This window comes from Falco naumanni, chromosome 6, assembly GCF_017639655.2.
Source record: "Falco naumanni isolate bFalNau1 chromosome 6, bFalNau1.pat, whole genome shotgun sequence".
NCBI lineage: Eukaryota > Metazoa > Chordata > Aves > Falconiformes > Falconidae > Falco > Falco naumanni.
The window spans coordinates 42836123-42862501 of NC_054059.1; the positions used below are offsets into that span (position 1 = coordinate 42836123).

The 26379-nt window shown below is 38.4% G+C and overlaps 1 protein-coding gene across 6 annotated transcripts in view; it reads left to right on the forward strand.

The window, feature by feature from the left end:
- Nucleotides 1-26379, forward strand: part of UTRN (utrophin) — a 382484-nt gene that overhangs the window by 242824 nt on the left and 113281 nt on the right. For all 6 annotated transcript variants that reach the window (XM_040599527.1, XM_040599526.1, XM_040599529.1 and 3 more), the window contains 2 exons: nucleotides 6492-6664; nucleotides 11320-11476. In XM_040599527.1, coding sequence (XP_040455461.1) covers nucleotides 6492-6664; nucleotides 11320-11476 — 330 coding nt within the window. The remainder of the gene's footprint in view (nucleotides 1-6491; nucleotides 6665-11319; nucleotides 11477-26379) is intronic.

Sequence of the window (26379 nt, forward strand, 5' to 3'; positions counted from 1 at the left end):
GGCTGTCGAAGGCAAGCTGGCATTCTCAGCCTTCCTAAGTGCACCATCATTCTTGTGATGAAATGAATCTTAACCTACGCTGTATGTCACCTGTTAAGGTACTATCCATTAGGTTTAAGTGTAAATCAGGACAGCTTTTTGGAAACCTGAATTGTTGGTGCAAGGCTGTTGGTAGTACAAGTGTTTGAAAATCAGATGTCAAAAATATCCCAAAGAGGTTTTTCACCAAAAAAGATGATTTTTTTTTTTCTTCCTGAAGTATCTAGGAGCTTAAGCAGTAATTAAATTTCTGTCATATCTAAAGCCAGTTGCTTTTGTGAATTACTTTGATCTTATGCTATAGTCACAGTGACTGTAGTGATACCCAGCGTGGTCTGTATATGACACTTTATAGAGAGGTTTAATGTCTGTCTTTATACATACTTCAGACACTGGTGGATTTATGATAATGGCAATTCTGCCTAAGGGTTTTGCATGTGTACTGCTCTCCTGAATATGAATTAATTATAAACTGACTGCTCAACATCAACTGCCACTGCAGGCCTCTGAAACAGAAGATGGGCTGAGCCTTTCTAAAGTTATGACTGTCCTCTGACATCAGAGGAGTGACTCCCTGGGCAAGATAAGCACCTGGATTCTTCAGAAACTTTTCTTTTTTTAACTGTGTCTTTTTACAGCAGCATCCCTGTCTCCGTGCTACCCCCAGCGTTTGTAAGGAAGAGAGCAATAAAAGTTCTGTTTCCCTTTCACAATGGCCACATTCATATGCCTGTATCATGCCCTAATTCCTACTCCCTCCTTAAGAGTCATAAAAAAGTGAAAAGCTCTGAGGCATAGGCTAAAGGGAACATCTGACACAGCAGCATTCCCAGAGACAGTTGGCAGCAGCAGATAAAATGTATCTGGTTCAATACTCAACAATCTGCTGTTAAAAAAAACCCAAAAAACTTCCACAAACAAATAAACCCCCTAAAACAACCAAAGAAAACAATAAAAGAAACACACTAACCCCCCCACCACCACCACCAAACCCAAGCAAATCAAAACCCAAACCCACAACCAGAAGGACCCCAAAACCCAGAAAACACAAACCAAAAATCCATTCCCTTGCTACCTGCTGGGAGACCTCGGAGAAAGATGTTCTGGCTGATTTCTGTGGCATACAGTTATGTCCTTTGGTTGGCAATGACATTTGTTGCAGCTGTTCCAGCTGGAAGAGTTCTCTGCGGATACTTTGAGCAGTCATCACGTTTATTCCTGACCTCTAAAACAGACAAGTGCAGCATTTCTTTAACTGTGTCTTTGCTGACTTGAACATTGTCAGTGAAGACAATGGGCGGACATTTCTGTGGGACTTGCAATTCCCTGTACCTGCACCAACTCTATTGTCCTGTTCCAGTCACAGGCATGATTTGTATTGGATGGAAGCAGTACAAAGCTGTCCTGGCAGAATAACCTGGGGGTAAACTTTGCTGGGGAAAAAGCTATTTTTCAATCACGAGGAGTTAATCTCAACCCTACTAACTCTTCTTAAGAACTTCACGTGGTTCAAAACCCACAACAATCTGCCCGTTCTTTGGCTTGAACCTGGCAATTAAAATTACATGGCAATCTTATGTGGCAACTCAAGCTACTGCCAGTCTTGTGACACAGCATCAGCACTGGACCTGTACATCTATTTCTGGCAAGCCACATGTGGGTTTTGTGCTATAACTTGCCAGCCCTGCTCTGTTGTCAGATGTTTATAAAAATTCAGTGGAATTCTATTTCCTAATAAACATTGAAATAGTTGAAAATTGGGGTGTAATACAGAACTTTGCTGCTTATAGTGGGTTTAAAAAACATTGGAGTAAAACATTGATAAATGCTATATGTAACTTTTAGAAAAAAAGCTGAGTTTTGAGTTGGTATAGAATGCTCTTGACCTTTTTTTGTAAGTGATTTGAGTTTTGTGTGATATCATAGGTCGTTAAAACTTGATTAAAGGATCTTGATAATAGAATCTATAAAGTTACAGGAACAGCTGATTATTTTTGCCTTATGGAATAAAATAACTTCTCTGTTTTAAATCTTTGCATCCTAAAGCTCAAGTACTCAAGGATTATTAATGGTGAGAATGGAATAGAGGACCTTTGGGTGTGTTATAAAATGCATAATTTCTTCCCCTTTAATTTTAGCATGGAAATCTAGAGTTTTCTTCCACCAGTCATGTTTTTATCTTCAAGAGAAGAGTTTGAGCCCTTTAAAGAAGAAAAATGTTTTTGCCTGTGTTCATTGCAGTGTACCAGTGAAGATGGTATAAACAATATGAAAATTCTTAACAGCTTAGGGGGCTGCAGAATGAATTAGAGGTCCTCTGGACTCATTATTCATAAAAAAAGGCACTGGAATGCCCATTGTTATGAGGATGGTGTCGGTTTGGGTTTTGGTGGGTTTTTCTTTTTGTCTTTTTAAGGGAATTTTTGGGGGGGCACCTTTCTAAAGGATTAATAGTTTTCAAAGGACAATTATGTCAGCTGTTGTAACTGTTTGAAATGTCCTTGCAGTCTGTAAGGAGGAAAAAAAGGCAGAAGTTTGACAGCTGGTTAACCTTGGAGTTGGAGTCACAAAGTTTGGTTCTGTTTGAATCTATGTCATGTATTTTCTTTTACCCTGGGCAAGTCACTCTAGTATGCCTTTGGGTTGTTTCAGTAGCAGCTCCAACTGGAGTCAGCTAATTCTTTGGGTCCATTTCAGAATTACCATCTGTAGCCTTATGGAGTGTCACATACCATATTTATGTGTTCTTTAATGGCACATGCTCTTCGGTTCTCGCTATATGATGATTTAGTATTTTATTGTATTGAAATTAAAGCAAGAAGAAAGCTGCTTATTATGGAGGCAAGCTGTAAGATCAGAAACAAGCACAAAAGGAAGGCTTGAGTCCTGCAGATAAATCATCTACTATGAGAGGGGTAAAGAGGGAGAAAAGCAAAGTCGTCTAAGGTTCAGAATGGAAACAACGGGATTTTTAAATCACCAGACCAAAGTGGAAAAGACAGGCAGCAGTTTGATCTTAATTCTTGAAAAGAATTTAAGGAAAGTGGCAATCTTCTCATAGTCTGGCTAGGGTGAAGCAGATATATAAATGTCAACCTAGTTATTTCTTTTCCTTTCTGTCTTTCAAAACATTGAAACTTGCACCTTGTTTACATATAGGATGAATTCTCTCCTCGAAGAGCTTTCTTTTAATTTAGGACCTTAATCCTGCAAGCACTCGGGCATGTAAACAAATCTGTTGACCTTATCAGGTCAGTCTGCTGACTGATTATCAAACCAGTTTAACAGATACATGCAGATAAATATTTGCAAAATTAGCAATATATGGCATCTCTATGGTAATACCTCCAAAAATTAAGTTGATAAAGCTATGCAACTACAGTTTAAGAACTATGCATTTTTTTTGGCAAGGTGTCCTTCTCTGTTTGCATTGTATTTCTTTAGGTTTCTTTTTTCTTTGTTTTTTTTCCCTTCTCTTTTTTTTTGCATTCACTGGGAGAGTAGTTCTGGCCCCTTTCCATTGGGCTAAGAATAACAGCAGTGTTTCATGGTTGTTTCCCCCTCTTTATATAGCAAAAGCAACAGATTTTTTCCCCCCTCTTCTTCTGCATCCTCCTGTGTGTTGCCCCTGTGACTGGATATGGGAGCTTCCATGTGATAATAGGGAAGTGTTAAATATTTTTTTAAAGTATAGAAAAACCGAAATTGGATTAACTCTTATTAGACTTTAATCCTGGTTGGGACCTGAACAGGGTTAATCAACTTCCTTCATCCCTTTTTGCCACACAGAGGACAATAGAGAAGAATATGGAGAGCCAACAACCAACAAAAAGGCAGGAGAAGGAGAAATAATAGATCAGCATGAACATGAATTGGGATGTGTGCAGAATGGATAGAGTTCTTTTTCCCACTTTGAAATAAGAAATCTTAAGGGAAGGCAACCACATGTTTATAAATCTCATAAGAATTGAAAGATTATACACTGGAAGTAAAGATTGCTGTAATTGGCAGCAATCGGTAGTAATCTTAGGACAAGATGGGAGCCCATCTTCCTTGTTAGCCTTCCAACAGAGTACAATACCTGAATAAAAATCTTGAAGATTTTTTGTATCATTAGGGGGGAATAAATAAGTTAATGTGCCATTAGCTACCTTTCACATTCCACCTTCTTGCTGCACTACTGCCATGTGCACATTGATGTGGAACATGTTACCTGGAATTCTCTCCCTGTTTTGTTTTTTTTTTTTTTTCCTTTTAGGGCTGTGATGCACTCACATTCATTGACTATAATATCAGTACGATTGGTTTATCCATCAGATGGCAGTGCTTTTTTTTTTCTTTTTTCTTTTTTTTTTTCTTTTCCTTTCTTCCCCTTGGAAAATGGAAATCAGAAAAAAGAAAGATGAGTTGATCCTTTGAACTGAGCTGTCACAATATGGCCATCACAGATGGGACTCAAGAATGCAAACAGCAGATTTACTGTGCCTTAATCAATGTAACACGATGACTGGCAAATGCAAGAATCAAACCCATTTTGAATGTAACGTTTTTAAGTGTGCATGCTTAAGTGTCCTCTCAAATGTAATCAAAGAATGTTTTATGAAGGTTCTCAATAGCTTTAGAAGGAATATTGTGATTGTAGAATAGAAGATTAGAGATCAGGTGGGTTTTTTCTATGAAGTTTTCTTTTGTAACTTTAAAGAGGCAAAGAAATGGATTTGATGTAACCAGGCTTTTGTAGCACAAATCAGTGTGCAATTCAAATTGTAACTGCTGCATGTGGTTCTATCTCCTGCTGTGTGGACTTGAGCTGGTTTTCACTGGGTCTACTTCTGTGTTGGAGACAAAAGGACAGGAGCTGCCAATGTTTCGAGATAAGCATCTGGTTTGTTTTAACTGATGACTGTGCTGTCTTATTTGGACTTGTTGATCTTCAGACACCTCCATTTTGGTTTCTCATTTTAAATGCCACTGCTTGTATCTGTTTTTAGAATGGTGATTTTTATCAGGGTGGTTTAAAGGCAGCAAAAGTGTCTTTTTACCTGTTTTTAAAGCAGTGAAACTCAGGGCAAATAATAGGTAGTTATCCAACGTCACATAGTAGCTCAGCTGGAGAACTAGAGCTTAGAGCTTCACTGATGCCTCCCCTTCCCCTCTCTTGCCTTCTGTTCCCTCCCTTTCCCTCTCTGCCTGTCCTCCCCCTACTTCTCCAGCTGCATCCTTACTACTTTTTGCTTTCTTCCCTAACTGAAGAAAGCTTTCACGTTGCCTCAGATTCCTAGGTACTTTTCCACTGTTTCCAACTATCATTTGTAGATGTGCAAGCATTCCAAGATGCTGGACTACATCTTGAGGACAAGGAGTTACAAAAGCCTGCTCCTTTCCTGCTCCTGGGAACAGATGGAGATTACGGAGCAGTTTTCTGGAAGAATAAAAACCTTTAAGGGATTTCAGTTATTGAATTTCTTCCTTTGCAAAAGAGCTTTATTTACATCTGCATCAAGTCCCTGTCACAATCTTGGCTGATTAATCCTATTGAGACAGCCAGTACCTCCTGGCTCTCCACACATTTACATTGCTCTATTAATACATAGATGGATGGATGCTAGAAAGCATTGGCGGTGATGCAGGAAGTTTTGTTTGCTCTTATAATGTGTTTTAAAAATAATACTGTACTCTGTTAGATGAAGACAACATCTGTAATGTGTTTCTTGAGGCAGATGGTAGATCAGAGAATAAAATGTTTAATTTCGAAGGGGATGAGAAATGAGTCAGCTGAATTGAAATCACAAGAACTCCTTTTTCTTTTCAGTATTTACTGTGGAATTCAGATTATAATATATCCTGCTGGTTTATGTCTGCCTCTCCATATATTGCAGGCCATGGGGTACAGTATTTTTGTAAAAATGGGCTTGTAGGAGCTGTAGTCATTTAACTGTGGTTTAAGGATGTAGGTTTTAGTTAAAAGTTTTCATTGCATATGACCTAAAGCACTACATAGTTTGAATTTCACTGGGCTGTGTAAAACCTCTGCAATGTTTTATTTCAAAGGGGAAAGAGACAGCATAGCTAAGGCTGGATCTGTAATTTCTGAGCAGGAAATGATTTCCAGTGCATTTGCAAATGCTGCACCATGTGAAATGCATGGGAGAACAGTAGACAATTTACCTTCAGTGCTACAAAAACATGCAGAGAACTTAGTGTTTGTAGTTCAAAGTCCTGTTTCACAGTCAACGATGACTTTCAAACTCCTTTTCTCACACTTAAAGCTAGACCTTTTGTAATGATGTTAATAGGGTTGCAGGTTTTCCCTCCTCCATCTCTTCAGAGTCACCCAAGAAAGTCAGGCTATGTGCTCTGCCCTAGTGCTTAGGAGTACTATGTGAGAACAAGCTCTCCCTTCCTTTACTCAGAGAACTAAGATGTTTGGACTTTTCTTGCTGGTATTTCAGGACATCCAAGCAGAGATTGATGCCCACAATGACATCTTTAAAAGCATTGATGGAAACAGACAGAAGATGGTGAAAGCCTTGGGAAACTCTGAGGAAGCTGCCCTGCTCCAGCACCGGCTTGATGACATGAACCAGCGCTGGAATGACCTGAAGGCAAAGTCAGCTAACATCAGGTAAGTAATGACATAGTCAAGACATGGATGGGGTGCAATCTCTGTCTTCTAAAAGGCTTGAGAAATATGACCATGACGTTGAAGTGAAAACTCTTATTTTCTTCTGTAAAGGACCCTTGAGCACAAACATAAAAGCTTGGTGGACTTGCTCACCGTCTAGGCTTAACTACTCTCTCCAGAGCTGCACGGTTGTAACTTGCCAATCTGTACTAAATTTTCCAGAACATATGTTGAATCTTTCCTTATTGTAAATCAATAGCAATATCAACAAAGTAATTCTGTGAATACAGTTACTATGACAAGAGATCAGGGGTTTGTTGTTTTTGATTTTACCACTGAAACTATTAATTTGATAGGACTTCCTTCTTGAGTGTCTTGATCTATATTAGTAATTTTTTTTATTGCTGCTGTTCAATTAAGAAATATTTTAAAATATATACTAATCAAGAATGCATTTTACATTTTTTTTACCCTGCCAGAGCCAAGCGCACTGACTGTCCAAGTGTAGTCATTGCTAAAGTCTTTGTGATATAATATTGGAAGTAGATATTACCATATTAATGTGAATAAAATTCCACATTAAAATGAGTTACATAGAAAAGAATTTCTAGAGCTTTTAATTGCAACTGCTTGCCTGTTGATTAAAGGAAACTTCTTTTAATCAAACAGAACAATGTTAATCATTCATGTGAATTTTCTAAAGACCAGAGAAATGAGTTGAGTTTGCAATTTGGGCATAAGAGTTTGAAAGTGTGAGACAGAGGGGAATATGTAACGTTTGCTTTTTATCTCCACTTATCCCATCACCAACCTGCTCAACAGTTAAGTAAAATAGGTAAATCGGCTCCCTGAAAGTCCACAGTCAGAGCTTGAACCTGAGGAACCAAAGAGTTCAGTGTGGGGGCTTGTGTGGCTCCATCACACAAGAGCTGTTAAACTTGGGCTGTTATGAGTTCTACTCACAAGTAAGTCAATGTGAGAGAAAGATGAAAACATGCTCATGAGGTGGTAACTTAGCAACTGTTGAGTTCTAGCAAGAACAATTCAGTTGCTGGCCTTTACTGGGTTTGATCATACTTTGGGAAAAATTAATGGCCAAAAAAAGGGGCTTCAAGCCATTCACCCTAGCCAGCTGTGGGTTCCAAGGCAGTAATACAGAGACAGTGATTGTGCAGTGAATGCTCAGAAAAGTGGGAGTACTTGCTCTTCAGAATACGGACCCATCTTCACATCTGCGTAGATATGGCATGTGCATCCCATTGGGCAGAATTAGTGTTTGCAATGTTTGTGTTACTCTGCTGGTACCTGCAATGTTTCAAAGCTAAACGTCACTGAGCTACAAGTGGAAGATAAGCAAGGAAGAGACTACTGGACCAAATATAAGACAACTAAATTAAGCTTTCAAACCTCCGTTGCCACTGAAAAGAGCACAGAATTACTGAGTTTGTGTATTCTGCCCCGCTCTTTGATTTCAGTTCATTTTTCTAAGTCATGCAGAGTGCTGAAAGCCTTTTTAGGGAGATAACAAAGCACAGAACTGGTATGAAGTTAGTGTGTTGATCTAGCTGTCTGCCTTCAGTTTTTGCTTTCTTGGTATAAGTTTTTTCAAGGATGAATTGGAAAGCAAAACGGGATGGATGAGTCTTGAGAACAGCATATAACGGTGTTAGATGCTAGGACCGATAACTGAAAAATCTGTTTTCTTACAGGTTTTAGCTTGGGATAGTGCTTCTAAACTTTTAGGATATTTTAGAATATTTAGAATATTCTCAGTTATGTACATTCTGATGGACTTTTAATTGCTGAAAGTATCGTTCTCTCAGAGGTTTTTCTTCATCATTTCAGTCCTCAGAGCTGCTGGTGCTAGTCAGTGTTGACTTCTTTGCTACTGTGGCTAAAGGGTGTTCCAAACTGGAAAAGCAACACTCTTGTGACACATTTTAAATGCATGGAAACTACTTAAACCTATACTTGTAGTGACTATGACACCGTACTGGAGAGGACTGTACCCCTTCTTGAAATTACTTGTAGACTTATTCATACTCCTTTCTTTTTCTGTCTTTATTATCTTATTCCCAAGAAGAAAACAAAGCTGCACATTTGTGTGGCTCTGCCTTTTAAAGCCAAATATGTAGATGAAATTCTTTTCTCCTGGGGCAGGAGGTGTGAGAGTGTTAGTGTTTGGGGGATGTGTGTGAAAATATGGGAGAAACAGAGAAGGATTCTCTATATTTAGACCACCCACCGATCTTTTTTGATTCCATGTGTTCCCTTGTCGCTCAGCAGGAAAGTGTTACCTCCATAGCAGAAGCAAAAGCTGAGTAGGTCTCCAGCTGTGAAGAGAGCCTCTCGGGTCAACAGAAAGGGGAGTTATGTCGCTTGCTGTTCTTCTGGATTATTTTATCCAGCCTGGGTGGAGGTGGCAGGGATGCTCTCAGTCTGGTCAGCTGGATGGGAGCATCTGGGCCGGGGGTCCTCAAACTACAGCCCACAGGTTGGATACGGCCCCCCAGGGTCCTCAATCTGGCTCCCGGTATTTACAGACACCACCCCCCCCTGCCGGGGGTTGGGGGGGGGAAACCAAGCAGCCACAGATGACCTCCTGCAACTTCATCTGCGCTGGCCCCCTGGTTAAAAAGTTTGAGGACCCCTGATCTGGGCTTTTCAGGCTCATCTAGGATTCGCTCAGGAGAGCTTCTGAATATCAGGTGGTTGATGCTAGGGAATATTGTTGCTCCAAGCCGTGCTCAAAACCAAACAATGATCTATATATATGACTTGTATTTTTATTACAGCAGATTTTTAAGCCACCACTTTGAATTGGTGAATCCTTGGAGACTGCCTTTTCATTTGTCACGTGAGCACAAGCACCTGAAACTTCGTTTCCAGGTTGTGTGTCAGTTGAAGTACCAATTCCAAAACAAAGGCCAGAAATCCTGTCTTTAAAAGCAAAGAAGCCAAAGAAACATTGCAGAACTATAAATGTAGTTTATTGACTCTCTTTGATAACATCTGTATGACAAATGTAAACATGGTACTAAAACTTTCCACTGAAATGCAAATTGGAGCACACCTTGGTTCCCTTGCTCCTGTGCTGCATTTGCTTTGAATGGGGTTTACTGAATGCATGTGTCTCTGCTTCCCAGGAGAATTGAATGCTTGTGTCTACTCTACAGCTGCCACTGCATCTCACTTTTATTTTCAGTATTTCTTCTAATAAGATTAGAAGGGTAAATTCAGGAAAAATCCAGGCTGATATAGTATGTTTTGCACTGTGTATTTTTTTCTTTCCCTTTAATGTCTTTCTGACATTTCAAGAGACGTTAGCTCGGTTCGTGTTAGAGAAGAATTTTCAAGTTTCTGTTAGTGTAGGCCATTTCCTCCCCACCCCTTACTGCTCTACCCCCACAAGTTTAGCTTGCACGGAACCTGAAACCATGTGCTAGTGATATTGTGCTCTGGCATGATCTGGCATACACATGGATGCTCATTAGTAGTAGATTACAATGCATTTAATCTAGTCTCATATGCCACATCATTCACATTAATATCAAATTAGTTTTTTTCACTATTGATTTTATTGCCCTGTATATTAAATGAACAGTGAGTCACCCTTAAATTGTCTTTTAACTAGTTACAGGAGTGTTTATCCCCTTTAGAGATTTCCAATTCATTTTGTGTACAAGAATTCCACTAAATAACTGGAGTGGAATTTTGAAGCCTCACAGTGTCAGTTTTTAAAGGTGATAGCCACTTATATGTGCTAGATACAGTAATAAATCATGATGAATAGAGATTTCACTATCAAATTTACAGAAGCTGTAGATCTTAACATTTTAATTGTGGTTGCTTCAAGAAATTCATAGAGATGCTTTATTTTTGTAACAATCTGAGTCTAAAGGCAAAACTGTAAATGTAAATGTAACCTGCCTTGGCATAGATGGGGGAGGGCGGTGCCTCTCCTCTGCCGGATTAATACATCCTAACTTGATTACTGGTCAGAGTTGGTGAGACAGAGTCTACGTTCTACATGAATGAAGATACGTTGTAGATAATTCTCCAGGGAGAAGCCATCAAGTCAGGGTATTTTTTAAAATGATAGAAAAAGGTATTATGGAATCTGGGAGTTTTGTCAATTAACCTGAGGGACAGATTCACTATGTTAATTCTCTAGTAACTTACCATTGACTAAAGATGTATTAAATAATCTGTCACTGATATGTTCAGTAGCACAGGCAATTTACTGTTGATCACTGCTGGGAGAACTTGTTGCTTTTGCTGCTGGAGAGTCAAGGCCCTGGCATAAAAGAGTTCAGTTTTGTGGTGCTTTAGCTCACAAAATGATGCTTGTACTTTATGCACTGCAGTGGTGGAGTCACAACAAAATACAGCATTTCTTTATGTTGCTTAGGCAGGCAGTGTTCAAATTTTTAGATGAGTTAAAGCATCTCAGGTAGATGGGGGTTTCCTCTGCTTATTTTGAATTGCTGTGCAAAATGTTTTGAAGTAGAGGATTTTTTTAACACAAAGTTGCTTTGCAGTTAAACACTTGAAACATTCCTATTGTAAAAATGGAACAATTTCATTTATTTATTGCATTCCCATGCTGGTTTTGCTATTCAGGGCTTTAAATATCCTTTTATGTTCTTTCACAGGGCTCACTTGGAGGCTAGTGCAGAGAAATGGAACAGATTGCTGACATCCTTGGAAGAGTTAATCAAATGGCTGAATGTCAAAGATGAAGAACTAAAAAGGCAAATGCCCATTGGAGGAGATGTTCCAACCTTACAGCAACAGTATGACCACTGCAAAGTAAGATGGTTAAGTTTTACAGATAAATATTCTACTGTGAATCATAGAATGAAGCTTTGCTTCCCCACCTTGCCCAGTAAAGCACAACTGAGAAGCTGTCTACAAAATTTAATCCAAAGGATTTTTGATACATATGTTCAGTCCAAACACATAATTTTTTTAATTTATTCTGATGGTTTTAGATTTCTGCCAGACAGAATTGCTGTTTTTTTCCTAATTAAGGAAGGCATACAAAAGCAAGAACTGAACAAGAGTTGTGAAAGCCATGTTGAATGTAAATTCAATAAAGTGGCTTTCTACATGTTATTGAATTGACCAGTTATAGAAGCTCCCCCTTGACCCCCGTGCAGATTTATACTGCAAATATTTTATATTTTTATGACCCAAAACTGTTTTTGAGACTTAAAACTTGTCTTTGCCTTTTTCTGTTGAAACTACAGCAACTCTCTGGTTTTGATAGTTCTGTGCAGTTTTGTACATAATAGGGTATTAATGTTACATAATAGGATATTAATTCCTAAGTATTTTCTGACAATAAAAAACTGTTGCGTCTACGACGTATCTTCATTCATGTAGAATGTGTAGACTCTGTCTCACTAACTCTGATCAGTAATCAAGTTAGGATGTATTTGCTGTTGGAAAATTCATTCTAGTAAAGCTGGTTCCATCTTACCATATTTGTTCTTTTGTATGGTGTAAACAGGGAAGGAGAACAAATGCAGCTTTTTATAGCTAATTGCATAACAACTGTGTTCCCCTCTGCCAACACAACACTGATTTTTCGGCTGTGGTGAGGGCAAAAATTGAATTTGAGAAAATACTTAGTAATGCAGAAATACTCACTCAGAATACTTAGAGAAACTACAGAAAACGTAGCCTGGCATGAACAGCAGTTTTGAGAATTAACTTTAAAATAGAAGAGCTTAAGGAAATCTGCATACATTTATCCTTAATTTAGTCTTCTAAAGTAAAGTTATTAGCATAAACTCAGGATCTTTGTTTCTTGAGAGTTCATCTCTTCCTGTTCTTATCCACTTAAATCATCATGCTCTGTTTGTAGGCACATCTGCTGTGAATGTTTTATAATGATGAAATGGTGGATTACTAACACCAAAGAGCAATAAAAGGCTCTAACAGATCCATATATGTTTTGAAGGAGGTCAGTGGGAGGTGATAGATCTCTAACAGGTCATTTTCTAAGGGCTTGTTTGTGTCTCATGCTAGGTTATAGTATGTGCATGATAATAAGAAATAATGCTGGTAGTGCTTCTCATATGAAGATCTCAAATTGATTTATAAAAATGGGGTTATATACATCATTCCAAAGTAGAAAAATTTAGGAGCAATCATGCTGGATGGCTCATTTGAGTCACTAGTGAACTGCAGCAGCGTGAAGGACAGAACACTTCTGGGTTGTTTAATCTTTGCCCTTTTATTTAAAGAATAGCTGATATTTTGTTATGTGTTGAGGTTAAGATTCTGGTAAGTGCATTCAGGAGCTTTTAGAGATTATTCTTTCATTTTCTGAAAAGACAATGTTTCTGCAATGTCACTGTATTGGATATAGTTGTCTGAGTCCAGTATTTCATACGAGCTGTGTTAATGGTCTGCAACACACAAAGTTAAAGCAGCCCTGTGCGTCACTGTTTTTTGTACACCTATGCAAGCAAAAGCACAATATTCCATTGCCTATATTTCTTAGCTGATGACTGGACAGTTATTTTCTAACAGTTATTTTGGTAGGAACCAAGAGATTCCCATATATCGTGTGATGATACTGTGCTGTACCAAGCATGAATTATTAGCACATGGCATTTCACTTTGTATTGAAGTGTTGCTTATTAGTCATTGGCAGAGGAGAGGAGCTGGACCACGGTTGTCTGTTGGTTTGTGCTTCACTGCTGTTTCTTAGCAGGTATTGTTTCTTCCTGGCTGAAGCTGCAGAATACTAATAAACTACATCAAGATGAAAAGTTGTGTTTATTCAGGTAGAAGGTGAAAACTGGAGGAAAAACAAACCAAACCAAAACCCATTGGAGGTGCTTCTTCCACTTCTTCCGCACAGCTAAGTAATTGGTCAGTGTGGTTAGGATGTTGAATAAGGGTGCACTTGTTTGAGGAACGCAGGAATTATGCCTGGGATTTTTTATTCTTTTTTCCCTTTTCAAAACCTTCTGACAAATCTGACCTTTCAGCAGATTCTTTGTAAAATAACTGTGATTCCGTGCTGTCAGTCTCTCTGTGCCTTGTGGTGGTATCACTGGCTGCAGTCACTTGCTTTTTGCATTTAAGGTACTCCTTTTAGAATATTTATTCTGTGTTAAGCTGAAACTTTCCATTGGAGATTTGAGGTGCAACTGTATCAGATAAATATTGCAGAGACATTATTTGATTTCTCTCACTCTCAGACATACTCCCTTTATTCCACCTCTCATCCCTGGCTGTCCTGGTACTTCTTTCAATGCTTCTTTGCTTATGCTTCTTCAAGTGTTAAACCTTCTAAACATTTCATGTTATTCGTAAGATTTACTTTTAATCAACTGCTTTTTTATGATCCCATGTTAAGCTCTTGCAGTACCACATCAGCTGGCCTTGGAAAGGTTCTCCCCAGGTCTCCCTGAGCAAGGGTTGGGTGCCTCTGCTGTCCTCTTTCCTTTAGTTTCACATCTGAGTGTTGCTTTGAAGTTGTCCTCAGACAAATTGAGCGGTTCAATACCTCAATTTATCTTCACTTCTCTGTGATCCCTTTGCTCTTACTTCCAGCTCGCTTACCTGATCTTGTCCTTGATGGTACTTCAAAAATAGAAGTGGTGAAATAGTGGCTCATCTCTGTAAGATGTGCACCCATGATAGTCTCATCTCCTGCCCTTTATTTTTCGGGGTCCTCAATCCTCCTTCTGTTAGCATTGCTTTTTGCCTCTACTTGTTCAATAATCATTATTATTATTAACCTACTTCCTCCCTGTGCCCTCCCCCGATACATGAAATGACTTCTCTGCTTCAGCTTCTTGTCACTAATTCTATTCGTCTTTCCCTCTGTGTCTCCTTCACTTGGTGCTTGGCTTCAGCAGTGGTAGAAAAATAAGTACAGTATTATGTGACAGTTTGGGTTAGCTCACACCATTTATTTGCTGCTAAGGCCTGTTTGGACAGGAGGAAATAAATTATTTGCAATTTGATTTTTAAACTTGTTTGTGTTTTAAATATCAACTATTCTCCTATGCTTTAAAAGCAAACATTATTGACAGCAATGTTAGTCACCTGAATCAGGGCTACAGATTTAGCCTATATTTCTCAGATTAACAGAAATCTTTCAGGATGTAGCAAATACTTTTAAATTTTGGACTGGCTTTTGTGTTTTTCACCCAAACTTCTGTCATCTGTAGTAGTTCATGGTCTTATCACATGCTAAATGCTGAGCACAGTTAAGCAGTGAGAACATTCTGTCTGGGTGTTGAGTTGTGCTCTGTGTTTGGCAGGGGGCAAGGCAAGAGGAAGCTGAAATAAGGGAGAATGAATTTCCTATTTTCGTTATTCTCAAAATTTCTTTGTCTTTGTGAGTGGACTGTGGTGGCACTCCCAAGAATACTGGAAAATTCATCAGTGCTTTGGGATGCTGAGAGGAAGTTTAAAAGTACCTGAGTTAAAAAGTGATTGTTATGAAGTGTACCCAATAGCTGAGGCTACATGTATCACACTCCTGGAGTGTAGAAAACTTATCTGCAAAGGTACTGATACAAGGAATGGCTTATAGGGAAAAGAAAATGATGACATCTGCCTTTACAGGGTTTATTGCCAGTGTTTTTTCCCGTAATTCCAGTTTCTTGCTGTTGCTTGTCCTTACCAGCTCAGGTTTTCCCTTTCATTCTGTTCTTTCTCAGTCTTCCTTAGGAATGCTTATTTAGGATTTTAAAGTGTGATGCAAATTTTGATTAGCTGCGTAGTCCATGTAAAAAACCCCAAAACCCAAAACCACCCCACAAAACAACCAACCCACCAATACCAACATCAAAAACAACCCCACCCCCATAATCCCAAAAGACAACCCTTATGTCAATATTTTATTCTGCTGAAAAGAAGAGGTACAAAAGTACAGTGAAAAATCAGTGGGCTGGTTTTGTGCCTATGGAAATAGCTAGTCACACCTGTGTACAAAAGGAGACAACACAGATTCTGACACCTTGTTCTCTGGAGATGCACAGAGAACTTTGTATCTTGCTTTTCTGCTGGAAGAGTTCCTGACTGTAGCTTTTTGAAAGTGTGCTTTTGCTAAAATACAAAGACTGCCTATATTTTATAAATCACTGTGGTTTAGCTTTCAGAGAGAGAACAGGACATTTCAAATTAAGCAGAAATGGGTACCCTCTCGCATAAATCCTGTTGGCATCTGTCTGCAAAAATGAACAAATGTCTAGCTAATGCTAAATAATGCATGTGTCTTGGATCACAGAGATGCTTAACTTAGCTTCGTTTGAGCTTGGAATGAATTGGCCAAGGACCTGTGAATGTTTGATTGATAATTTTATGTCTATGGGTAGGTCATTAATATTTCAGATGCTCTTTAAACTTCTTCAGGCTGCTGTCTATGTATTTCATGTTTCAGACTTGGTTTGTTAAAGTAATCAAATGCTGAAAGATGCAAATATTTAGTTCTGGTTTACTTAGCTGTTGTCACTTTTATAAAAAAATGTTATCATAGCCAACGGGAAACTGCTTTCTACTTGTTGTTGTCCCTTCAGGGTGCCTGTAATACCATTGTTCTCTTTACCAGCAGGAAAAGTCTGTGAGGAGAAAAGATTTTTCTAGCCTTAACTTCTCTGTGCTCTTTCAGTGTGCCTGCCTGACTTCAGTCAATGGGCTTATTAAATTAAGTCCTACTTAATTATTCTAGATTTGTTTTTCTTGGGTATTTTCTATATTAAAATCTGCTTCCATGTTAGGAATTAACTGCAAGAATCAAAAGATGAGTATATTGTCATCAGTACTGCCCAAGTCTATGCTCTTAATTACAGTCTAGAAAGGGCTTTATTAATTTGTTATGCTTCATCACATAAGACACGAAGAATGCATATAATTGGTCCTGTGTACAGGTGGTCAGCTACTTGCTGAAGTATAAATTTTGACTGACACGTGCGCTCTGAGTGGGTCAGAAAGGAGAATTAAAAAGTCTGAGGTTGGAAGAGGAGGATCAATACAGCCTTTTGCTTAGAGGAGGAGCTGCAACCTGATCTGATGGACAAGGATGTGATTGAAGCAGGAGCTTGAGGGGTCTCTATCATGTCGTGAAGTGGCCCTTCAAAGTAAGGATGTGTTTTTCAAAAACTATATGCTCTATCAAGAGGGGAAATAGCCTCCCCACTAGTCAGTCAGCATTACTGAATGTTTTGAGAGCTCCTTAAGTAAACTTGTAATGGATAGGAGTTTTTTAAGGACTCTTGGAAGTTTTTAAGTGGGGTGCATATTTGAGAATCCAAAACGTTGATTAATGGTGAAAAAGAGAGATTGTCCAGTACAAAGAATTGTATTGTACAAGAATGGTACAATTAATTGAGCTTTAACTGAGGCTTTTTCCTTTGAAGTGTGTTTAGGAGGAAGAGGTGGAAATCGTGGGTGGGAATATTTTGTTACAGGAAAAGAAGCGTAGTTAATGCCTGAAGTTAAATGAAGAGTTCTCAAGTGGGCCTGTCTGACATGAAGCCACTGCTCACTAAGGATTTACTCAAACTGATTTGTGTATCACGTAAATGAATCAGGTGTGTATCGCTGTGCTCTCCTGGGCTATTTCTCCAGAAGAATGATGTGTAAACAAAAGCATGGCACAAAGAATGAAGTGTTAGATTAGGATGTATTTTTACATTGACAAAAAAATGTTGCTTCTGGCTGTATTTCAGCTTGTTCCCAGAAGTGTGGTTGTCTTCTGATAAGTTAGGAAAGTTGCAACGGATCAGTACTTAAAATAATAAATAACTTGGATAACGAAAGAACAAAATATTCTGTCACTGATGCAGAGTAAACCAGATTGTCTTACTGTGGAAAAAACAGTTGATATGCGCTTTTTTATAGATAATATTTTTATATATTTTTATATAATTTTTAATAGATAATAAATAAAATATTTCTGTGGGCTTGCCTTTTTGATACTCTCATTTTGATAATAGGTATTTATCAGTATATACATCTCATGTTGCTCTTTTCTGAGGATCTAGTGTGTGTTTTAATCAAAGACTCCTATATAAACTTTTAGGACCTCACTGGGTCTCTTTTAAACCACCGAATAAAGCCTATTCTTGAAGGTTTATAGTTATCCTCAAATATCTAAGAGGATGTTCTGACATTGCTGTGGAGGGAAATGCGTGTGACATAAATCAGGTTTACTTTGCAGAAACGGCACAGCTATCAACATTTCTGTCTGTCCCTTGAAAGGCTGCAATGAGTCCAGTGTTGCTTGCTGCTCCTTGTCTCACATCCCAAAAGACCACCCTGCTTCCATTATTATTATTAGTAGTAGCCCATCTACTACTAATGAATTCTCAGAACGCTTTGATGCACTAGGATGTATCAGACCATCCATTTCCACTCCTGTGTCTGGAGCTGGGAGACCACGACTGGCTGTGGCCTGGCCTTCAAGAGTGAGCCATGTGCATAGCCAGTGAAGGTGGTAGAGCACAAACATATCGGTGACCAATTTCCATAAGACAGCTATTGTATTCCCTTAACTACCTCTGTTGTTCTTCTCTCTGCATTCGCTATATCCTTATGGACGTGCAGTGGCTGGTATTGCATGTGGTACTTAAAATGAAGTTGCATCAATTTTTTATACTGTAGTAAAACAATGGCTTTTTGTCTTGTCCCTTCCGATGATGTGCAGCATTTTCTTGGCTTCTTTGGTTTTTTTGGGTTTTTTTTTGTTGCAGCTGCATGTTGAGCAAATTATTTCGGAGACCTGTCAAGGAAACTCTCAAGACCTTTTTTCTAAGCCATAACTGCCCAGAAAAGTATTCAGGGATTTCAATACAGTGTATGCTTTCTTAGGATCAGATGATGTTTCATTTGTATTAAAAAATGCTGGGTATTACCTGAAACCTAAGGACAACACATCAACAGATGAGCTCTGGGTCACAGAAATGGACTTATGCACGGAAATGAGAGAGGACATTTCTCTGCATGCAAATATTTTTTTGCTGGGGTCTGTTTTTCCAAAGGCAGAGAGCCAGGAAAAACCCACCAGCACAGCAGCAGCAAATCTGTTTTTCCAACTGCAGAGAACCACTACAGAGCTGCAATAATACAATGGCCATTGTTATATTTTTTCAGGAGCTTTCATACCCTGTATCAGGTGGAGCTGAAAGTTATTTGTCCTGCTCGTACCTTTCTTATTCTGATACCAGTTTGAGATGCTTTTGGTATAACAACAGAATCTTCTGGGGTGTCCTTGATTTTTCTGTGTTCTGTTTTGATAAATTGTACCAGTAAGAAGAAACATACTATATTTAGCAGAGCTGGTCACTTGTCATTCCAGGTGTGGGATGGAGCTTGCAAAGATTACTCCAAATCTTTTAAGAATCTCTGTGTAACTGACCCTTTTCCATATGAGTTTTGTGCAAGTGCTAGAGAGTTTTATCCTCTTTCATCCTGTGTTCTCAAAGGGCAGAGTATCCTCTGCATCATTGTTTTGGAGAAAACTGAACGGCAGCATTAGTTGACGATGCACTCCATATTCTTATATACACAGTAAGAGAGAGGCTGCTGCCACTTTAAAATCCCTCTGAAACTTTGTCTGCATTTGCAGGCATGGACTGTTGAAGAATCAGTTTTATTTTCTGTTAAGGATATCTTCATCTAGATCCTGCTTCTTACTGCTGCAGGCAGACTCTTTAGGGGAGAAGAATATTTATTCCAGTTAACTCCTGAACTATTGGATCCTCAATCCCTTGTTATTACAGCCAGTAATCCACCCTAGGAACATCAGCAATAAATTGGAAAAATTGTGTTGCCATGGCAGCCGCCCACTCCTGTTTTCATGCAGATTCTTGAGATTAAAGGCTAGGCTTCAAAATGTATGTACAAAATAGGGGAGGAAATAGAATTCTGCTTTTTCTTGTATTTTTGTTATTTTTCCCATTTTTTGCTTTGCTGCTTTTTTAGAATGCAGCAGAAATGAAAGGAATTGGTTTAATGGGCAACGTAACCTTGCAGGGGGTGTTCTGGGTTTTGGGGTTAGTTTTTTGTTGTTGTTGTTGTTTACAAGAGCTCTTAACCTCAGCTATTAAGTTTTCTTAGAAAGTTACCACACCATCTGTATTTTCTGACTTGGCTTTCGGTGAATGTCATTTATCCAGGGTGGGTAGTGTGAGGGGCTGTGAAACTGCTAGGAACATTACTAGAAGCAGCTTTGTTTTCTGAAGTTCCGGTCTTTCAATTTTAGCAGGAAACTGTGTCTAAATCTAAAATGGTGCGTAAAGATTTGGAGCTTTCTTTTTAGGAAAACTGCTGGAGGTTATGTTTATGCTAACATGTTTCCTGCAAAGTAACTTCAGCGTTGTGCTTCAGAAAGGTTTACTGTGTTTAGGATTCCCACTCCTCCACTTTCAGCTGCTGGAGATCCTAACGCACTACTTAGAGATTTATCCACAGTGGTTAGTTGTTATGTGCAAAAGAAGAATGGGGAGGAGCGGGGGTGCTAATCAGATTTGTAACCTGAATCCTCATCTTGTCAGGCCAGTAATGTGGCTCCTTTTCTAGCATCACTTAAAGTACTGTCAGTGGTTGTCCACATCCAAAGACTCAGGGTACTCAGAACATCAATAATTAGGTACGATTCCTCTGTACAGGATGTGCTTGATAGGCCTGCAGTGTCTGCATCCCTTCCTCAGAGTTACTGAGATCACTTAGATCACTTTGTTTTCATCAACAGTTTACTGAATTCTATTGAGCGCAGTGTAACTTCCAAAGTACTTGCTTGTGCGAAGTGGCTGTTCCTTGTGTGTGTGGGGTTTGGGTTTTTTTAGTTTGTGTGTTGGTTTTGGGGTGGTGTTGTAGGCACCTCTTTCTGGAAGGAGTGTAATGTTGTCACAATCACCCATTTATTACTAACAAATTATTTAACATGCTTGGTTATTCATTGTATAATTAATTCCCCTGTAATGCATGAGGACATTTTAAAAGCATCCTGTACAGAACAAAAGTTTTCTCGAAGGTTCCTTTCTATCTTCTTGTTTAATGATGATGTAACATTACGTCAGGGCTAGTAGTGAAGTGATGGTTTTCTAAAGTGATTGCAAGCACTGTAGATAACTGGCTGTGAAGCTTTGTAGCCTGCTCTGCCAAACAGAGAATAGGCATGCAGTAACTTCTGTGACATGAGCAGCCTCTTCTGGTTCTGCAGTGAATGAAGATCAGCCTTAACTTTAGTTTTTGATTGTCAGAGGTGCTGTACTCTTACTGACACATGATTGTGCTCATGATAGATGGCTGTCGTTTGGGTATCCCTATACCCTGTTTCTCTGCAGGACAGATTCAGGGGCATGTAGGAAGCTGCATAGTTCTGCTGAACTTAAATGAACAGGCATAGCCTGAAGTGAGAAAGAACATTTTAAAGGTCTTCTCAAAGAATTTAGTAGCTGCTGATGCTAGTAATTTTATTTTACAGTATAATTTTCATCTTTTAAAGCTTTCTTGTCAAATGAATGTGTAAATGGAGAGAAAAAATACTTATATCAATGTTTGATGGTATAACACAATAAACCAGTTATATTTCCCAGATAGATTCATAGTGTTGTTGGCAATTTTGGTTTTGCGAAGAAGTATTTGTAAGCTTGAGAGAGAGTAGTAAACTAAAGCCATAAATCATTAAGTAAATGTTCTAATACATTTACTTTCACTTCTGTTTGAAGTTAGTTTTATACATTCCTTCTATATTAACTATGTTTTAGTCCCAAAGTTCTAATTTAAGTAATGCAATAGATTAAAAAAAAAAAAAAAACGACCACAGAAGACTTCCTCTCCCTTGAAGCAGCTGGTTGGTAACTTAGATGCTTGAAGAATTTCTAAAATCTAAAGTAAAATCCCTTGGTTAATGAAAGGAATATTCTTATGATTTTATAAACAGTCATTAAAAAATACATACTGTTATAAATGTGTGATTCATTTGGGTGTAAATTAAAATTTTCAGTACCAACTGAGACTTCAGTGATTGAATCAAATCATTACTTTTAATGGTATATTTTTCATTAAGTCCGTGAAACAGGTCAGCAAGAATTCAGGATTAGCAGTAATAAAAGAGAGAATAGCAAATGAGATAGTTTTAAAGAAATTACTGGAACAAATACATCATTTTTCACTTAAATATTACTTCAGCTCTCCTTCTAAAATTTTTATTTTTTTCCCCATTGCTCTAGGTTTTATACAGTCTATATGCATTCACCTTGGAATCAACCTGATATGAAGTTTCATTTTTTTACTTATTTTAAAGTAATAGCAATGTGTACATTTTCTCTGTTGTGGTTCCATCTTCTTTTTGAGTGATGAACCAGCCTCAGAGGAGATAGAAGTTTGTGTGAGCATTTGCTACCTTAAAGGGATCAAATTCAAGCCAGGAGAGAAACCCTCCAACTGAACAAAGTGCTAAAAATATAACATTCTGATGCTCTGAACAAGAAGAGGAAAGACTGATGTGAAAATATTGTTATCATCAAATAAATGGAAGGGATGGGAAAGGTGTCATTTTTAGGTAATTATTGATGGTGTCCGACAGTTGTACATTCTATGCGCATGGTTTTCCATGTGGAGTTTTGAAGCAGAGACACTGTGCAATGCTTCATGCTGACATCGGTGCTGTGGTTAGTGTATGCCATCACACTGGGTATGGATGCTTTCAGGAGCCTCAGTGCCTGATATAGAAACAAATCCCCAGGCTCTGACTAAAAAGTAGACTCCGATTAACCTTTTTTTCCCCTGCTGTAGTAGTGACTCCGAACCCCCTAAACTGGGAGTAAAAATCATTACTGAATAGTTGTAACCTAAATATTGTATCTGAGTAGTAGTAATTTCTAAGTTCATTAGACTTATTCTGTAGCTAGGTGTTTAGCAATGCTGGCTGCTTTTTGGCATGAATAAAAACTCATGAGAACTCAGGGTGATATATATTTCTTTTAATTGTGAGGATTTATGAAGTTGCTGGACTTTGGTCATAAAAACAGGCAGTGCTTCGCTTTGTTACACAGAGCACTATTATCTGTTGATTCATTTTCAACAGTGCTTTCAACGTGTAGAAATCTACATATTTTTCTAATTAAATACACAGAGAAGGGAGATGTATATTCATCATAAGGATTGGAGAGTTCTGTTTCAATATTTTACAATTTAAGTCTTTTATGCTTTTGACAGAGAATTTATTCCAAACTGCTAATGATTTCAAGCTTGAGTCAAAAAATGTAGCTGACAGAAGCACTGTTTGGTCACGTCAAAAGTGTCAGGAACTAATCTACTCCTGTGAAGTTGACAGAAAATACTATTTTGATTTTGTTTTTTTCTTTGACACTGTAAAGCCTGGTGATGCTCTTTTGGGCAGTTGGGAGAAAAAGAAAGCTGTAGGAGGCTACTCTGAGTGCTATGTAGGAAACTAGAGGGGAAATTGCAAAAGCATGTGGGATTTGGTGGTGTTTTTTTTTTTCCCAAAGTCTTATGTGGTGAGTGGCACAAACCGTAACATTGAAACTGTGCATTTATTGTTTGTAAATATAAGACTGTATTTAAAAATTATAACAAAGCCTTGAATTAATAAAAAGTGAGGGAAAAGAAAGAAAAACAAAAATCCAAGAATATTTGCATATAGTGATAAAATCCCCTATACAGATCTCTACTGTTGGAATAATGAGTATGCTTATAATATCCTTGCTAAATTAGCTTAAACTGGTGTTTGGATCCAGGTTTCTTTAACTGAACAAGGTGCTTTTCTTCTGCTGGAATTCTAGATGGGAAATACATAATCAATTTTTTTGTGTATTTTGGCATTTTTTCCCATAATTGAATTCCTGGTGTGCCTCAGAGATTTAACAGCTATTAGCACTGCTTAACCTGCACTGAAGAAACTTCAAGTCTTCCCTTAGGCAAATATCTGAGTACTTTTTTTCACCTTTAGCCAACAGGCATCATGCCCTTGCCCTCCTCTGTGTGTGAGGGACATGCCCATATCTTCAAACAGCTTCTGTTCCTGGCACTGCTCTTGTGAACTGAGTTGAAAGGTGTAAATGCTGGATTTGCATGCGAGGCCTTGGGCTTCTAGATGTTGTACAGTCTTACAAAGCCTTATACAGTAGTTTTGTGTAAAGCATGATCAGTCTGTGCATTCTGCTCTGCTTCCATGGCTGTTTTCAGAGCCACAGAGCAAACATGCCATCAGCTGGGTACACGCACACCAACCTTACACGGCAAGCTTCTTCCCCAGGGAAGAAGTAGGAGGCGTAGGAAGCACTGAGAATATGACAGACTTCCAGTGGCAAGGCAAATCTGTAAAGCTCCATAGTGCTGAGTTTTTAAAAAGTTGAGAGGTCCTGAATCCAGACTGAAAAGGGAACAGCATCTTACTGGCAGAAGTATTTTCCCTTGCTGAGGAGTGTTTAAAAAAATCTGTCTTTATTAGTTCTCTGTTGTATGTGAGTTCCTGATGATCAAACTCACCAGTAACATCATAAAAAAAATAATTCCATTTTTCCTTTCATACATAACAGATAGGTCACATCTATCTAGCAGTGCAGCACAGATACCTATGCTAGTAACAGGCGAGTTTTTCAGTAAAAGAAACTAGCTTATGCAGAGATCTAGCTGACAGCTAGAGATCTCTGACACTACAGTGCTCTTGCAGCACACACAAACTTGGTCACTTGCACACTGCATTACTTCATTCTGTTTAGATATTCTCTATTTAGTTCATTTTTTGGATATGAGGAGGAGGATGACTCCCATACAGAATTTGAAATTCTGTGCTCCCAGGTCTGAGTTAGGTACAGTCCCAGTTATGGAAAGCTGGAAGTGAGGCATTTGAAGCTATTTGAGCCCAGGTTCAGAGAAATACTGGGATTTTTTTCCTTCCTTAATTCAGAAGCTTTCTTTATGGCATTGGTGTTTCATCATTCCCCGTTTTAGTGCCATGTTCATAGATGTAGCGTAAGGTTTTTTGTTACATTTCCTGAACTTGGAAGGGTATGTTTTAGAATGATGTGTCTTTAATGCTTACAAGATAGACAGTCTACAACATTTAAAAGCTAGAATGATTTTCACCCATTCTGTCTTACGGATGTGTTGTTTTTCTTAATCTCTGAATAATGATAAAGGAAATACAGAACAAATCTTTCTGTTCATTGCATTTGATTACCATTACTCACATACTTCAAAGTATGAAGGATATTGTGGGAGGAAGAGTACCCAAGCTTATGATCAGGCTGCCATTGTCACTGCAGCAAAGCTATCATAACACCTTGGCTTTCTGATTAACTGGGTTTGCATCCTTAATATTATGTGTACTTTAAATGAAACCATTACTTCGGTAGTGACAAGATGATCAGTGCTGGACATACACAATTATAAGCTGCCTGAAGAGATGCTTGTAGAGTTGTGCATACCTAATTTTGTATCCAGTCTTCCATATCAAAGGGCTACACTGAGAAGCTGAGCTAAAAGATGGACTATTGTTTGAGATAATAAATAGCCAAGCCCAACCTGTACTGCTTATTAAAGAAAAGTTCTAAAATTTTCTACAGCTTTTCTTCTGTGAGCATTGGTAGAGGTGCCAAGTGATGTGCTATGTGACGGTGCTAGCCTTTCTTGGAGAAAGGAGCCCAGTGAAAGGTTCCTTGAAAACTGCAACTCTGAGATTCAATGCTTAGTTTTGTGGTGACATTCTGCAAAGATCAGTTCATTCTACAGTGGTGCTTGTCTGCACGCAGGTGGTATGCGTACTGACTTGTCCAACACCAGCGATGTGCAAGCAATCAGCATTTTTCTCTGTCATGCTGTGCTTGTGGTGCTTGGAGCTCAGATGCAGTGGACAAGGCTGAGCAGAGAAGAGGTGATGTGTAGGGGCAGAGAGAAACATGCAGAGGAGTCTGAAGCTACAAGACAAGTCATGCCTGGTTGAAATTACTTTTTCAATAGGTCAGCCTCATTTGCGATGATTTTCTGATGACCTTGTACTCTTCTGTATGAGCATGCAGATAATGGTTTCTGACATTTCTGGCTGTTAAAAGATTCTTAGTCCAGTGAAAATAGTTGCTTAGCTGCAAGTTACTCAAACCCTTTCTTCACCCATGTCTTCCTATTTAATGCTTTTCATGGTGGTGTTGCAGCAGCACTGAAAGAGGAGGAAGTTATTTTTCTTAACGCTGGATCTAAAGTTGTGGAGTAAACTGAAGGAATGGCTGGTAGTAAACACAGCACAGTATATAGAACAAAAAAACCCCCAAACAAACCACATCAAAATTCCTTGGTTTGTAAAAACAAAGCTACTTTATTATACTGAAGAGAAAACAAAAAGAACATAGAGCAGATGTGAATCACATTGCTCAATGCTATCCTGGAAGATGTTTGGGTACTAAGATCATGTGTGTGGTCTAAAAGTCTCTACAGCAAATAAACATGCCTACCGTGTTTTAATTGTACTTGTAGATGAAAGTGAAGAGATTTCTAAGCAAGCAATAACTTCTTTCCTGAAGAGAGCACTGACACTAGAGCACCCCATTTCTAAATACAATATAAATGAACTAAATAAGTGAAATTCCTTTACTGTTATAAAATAAAATTTTATATACTGTTATATTAATAAATATAAATATATAAATAAATATATAAATAAAATTTGTGTTTATAGTATATACTTTTCATTAAGGGTTTCTGGGAACCAGTGTATA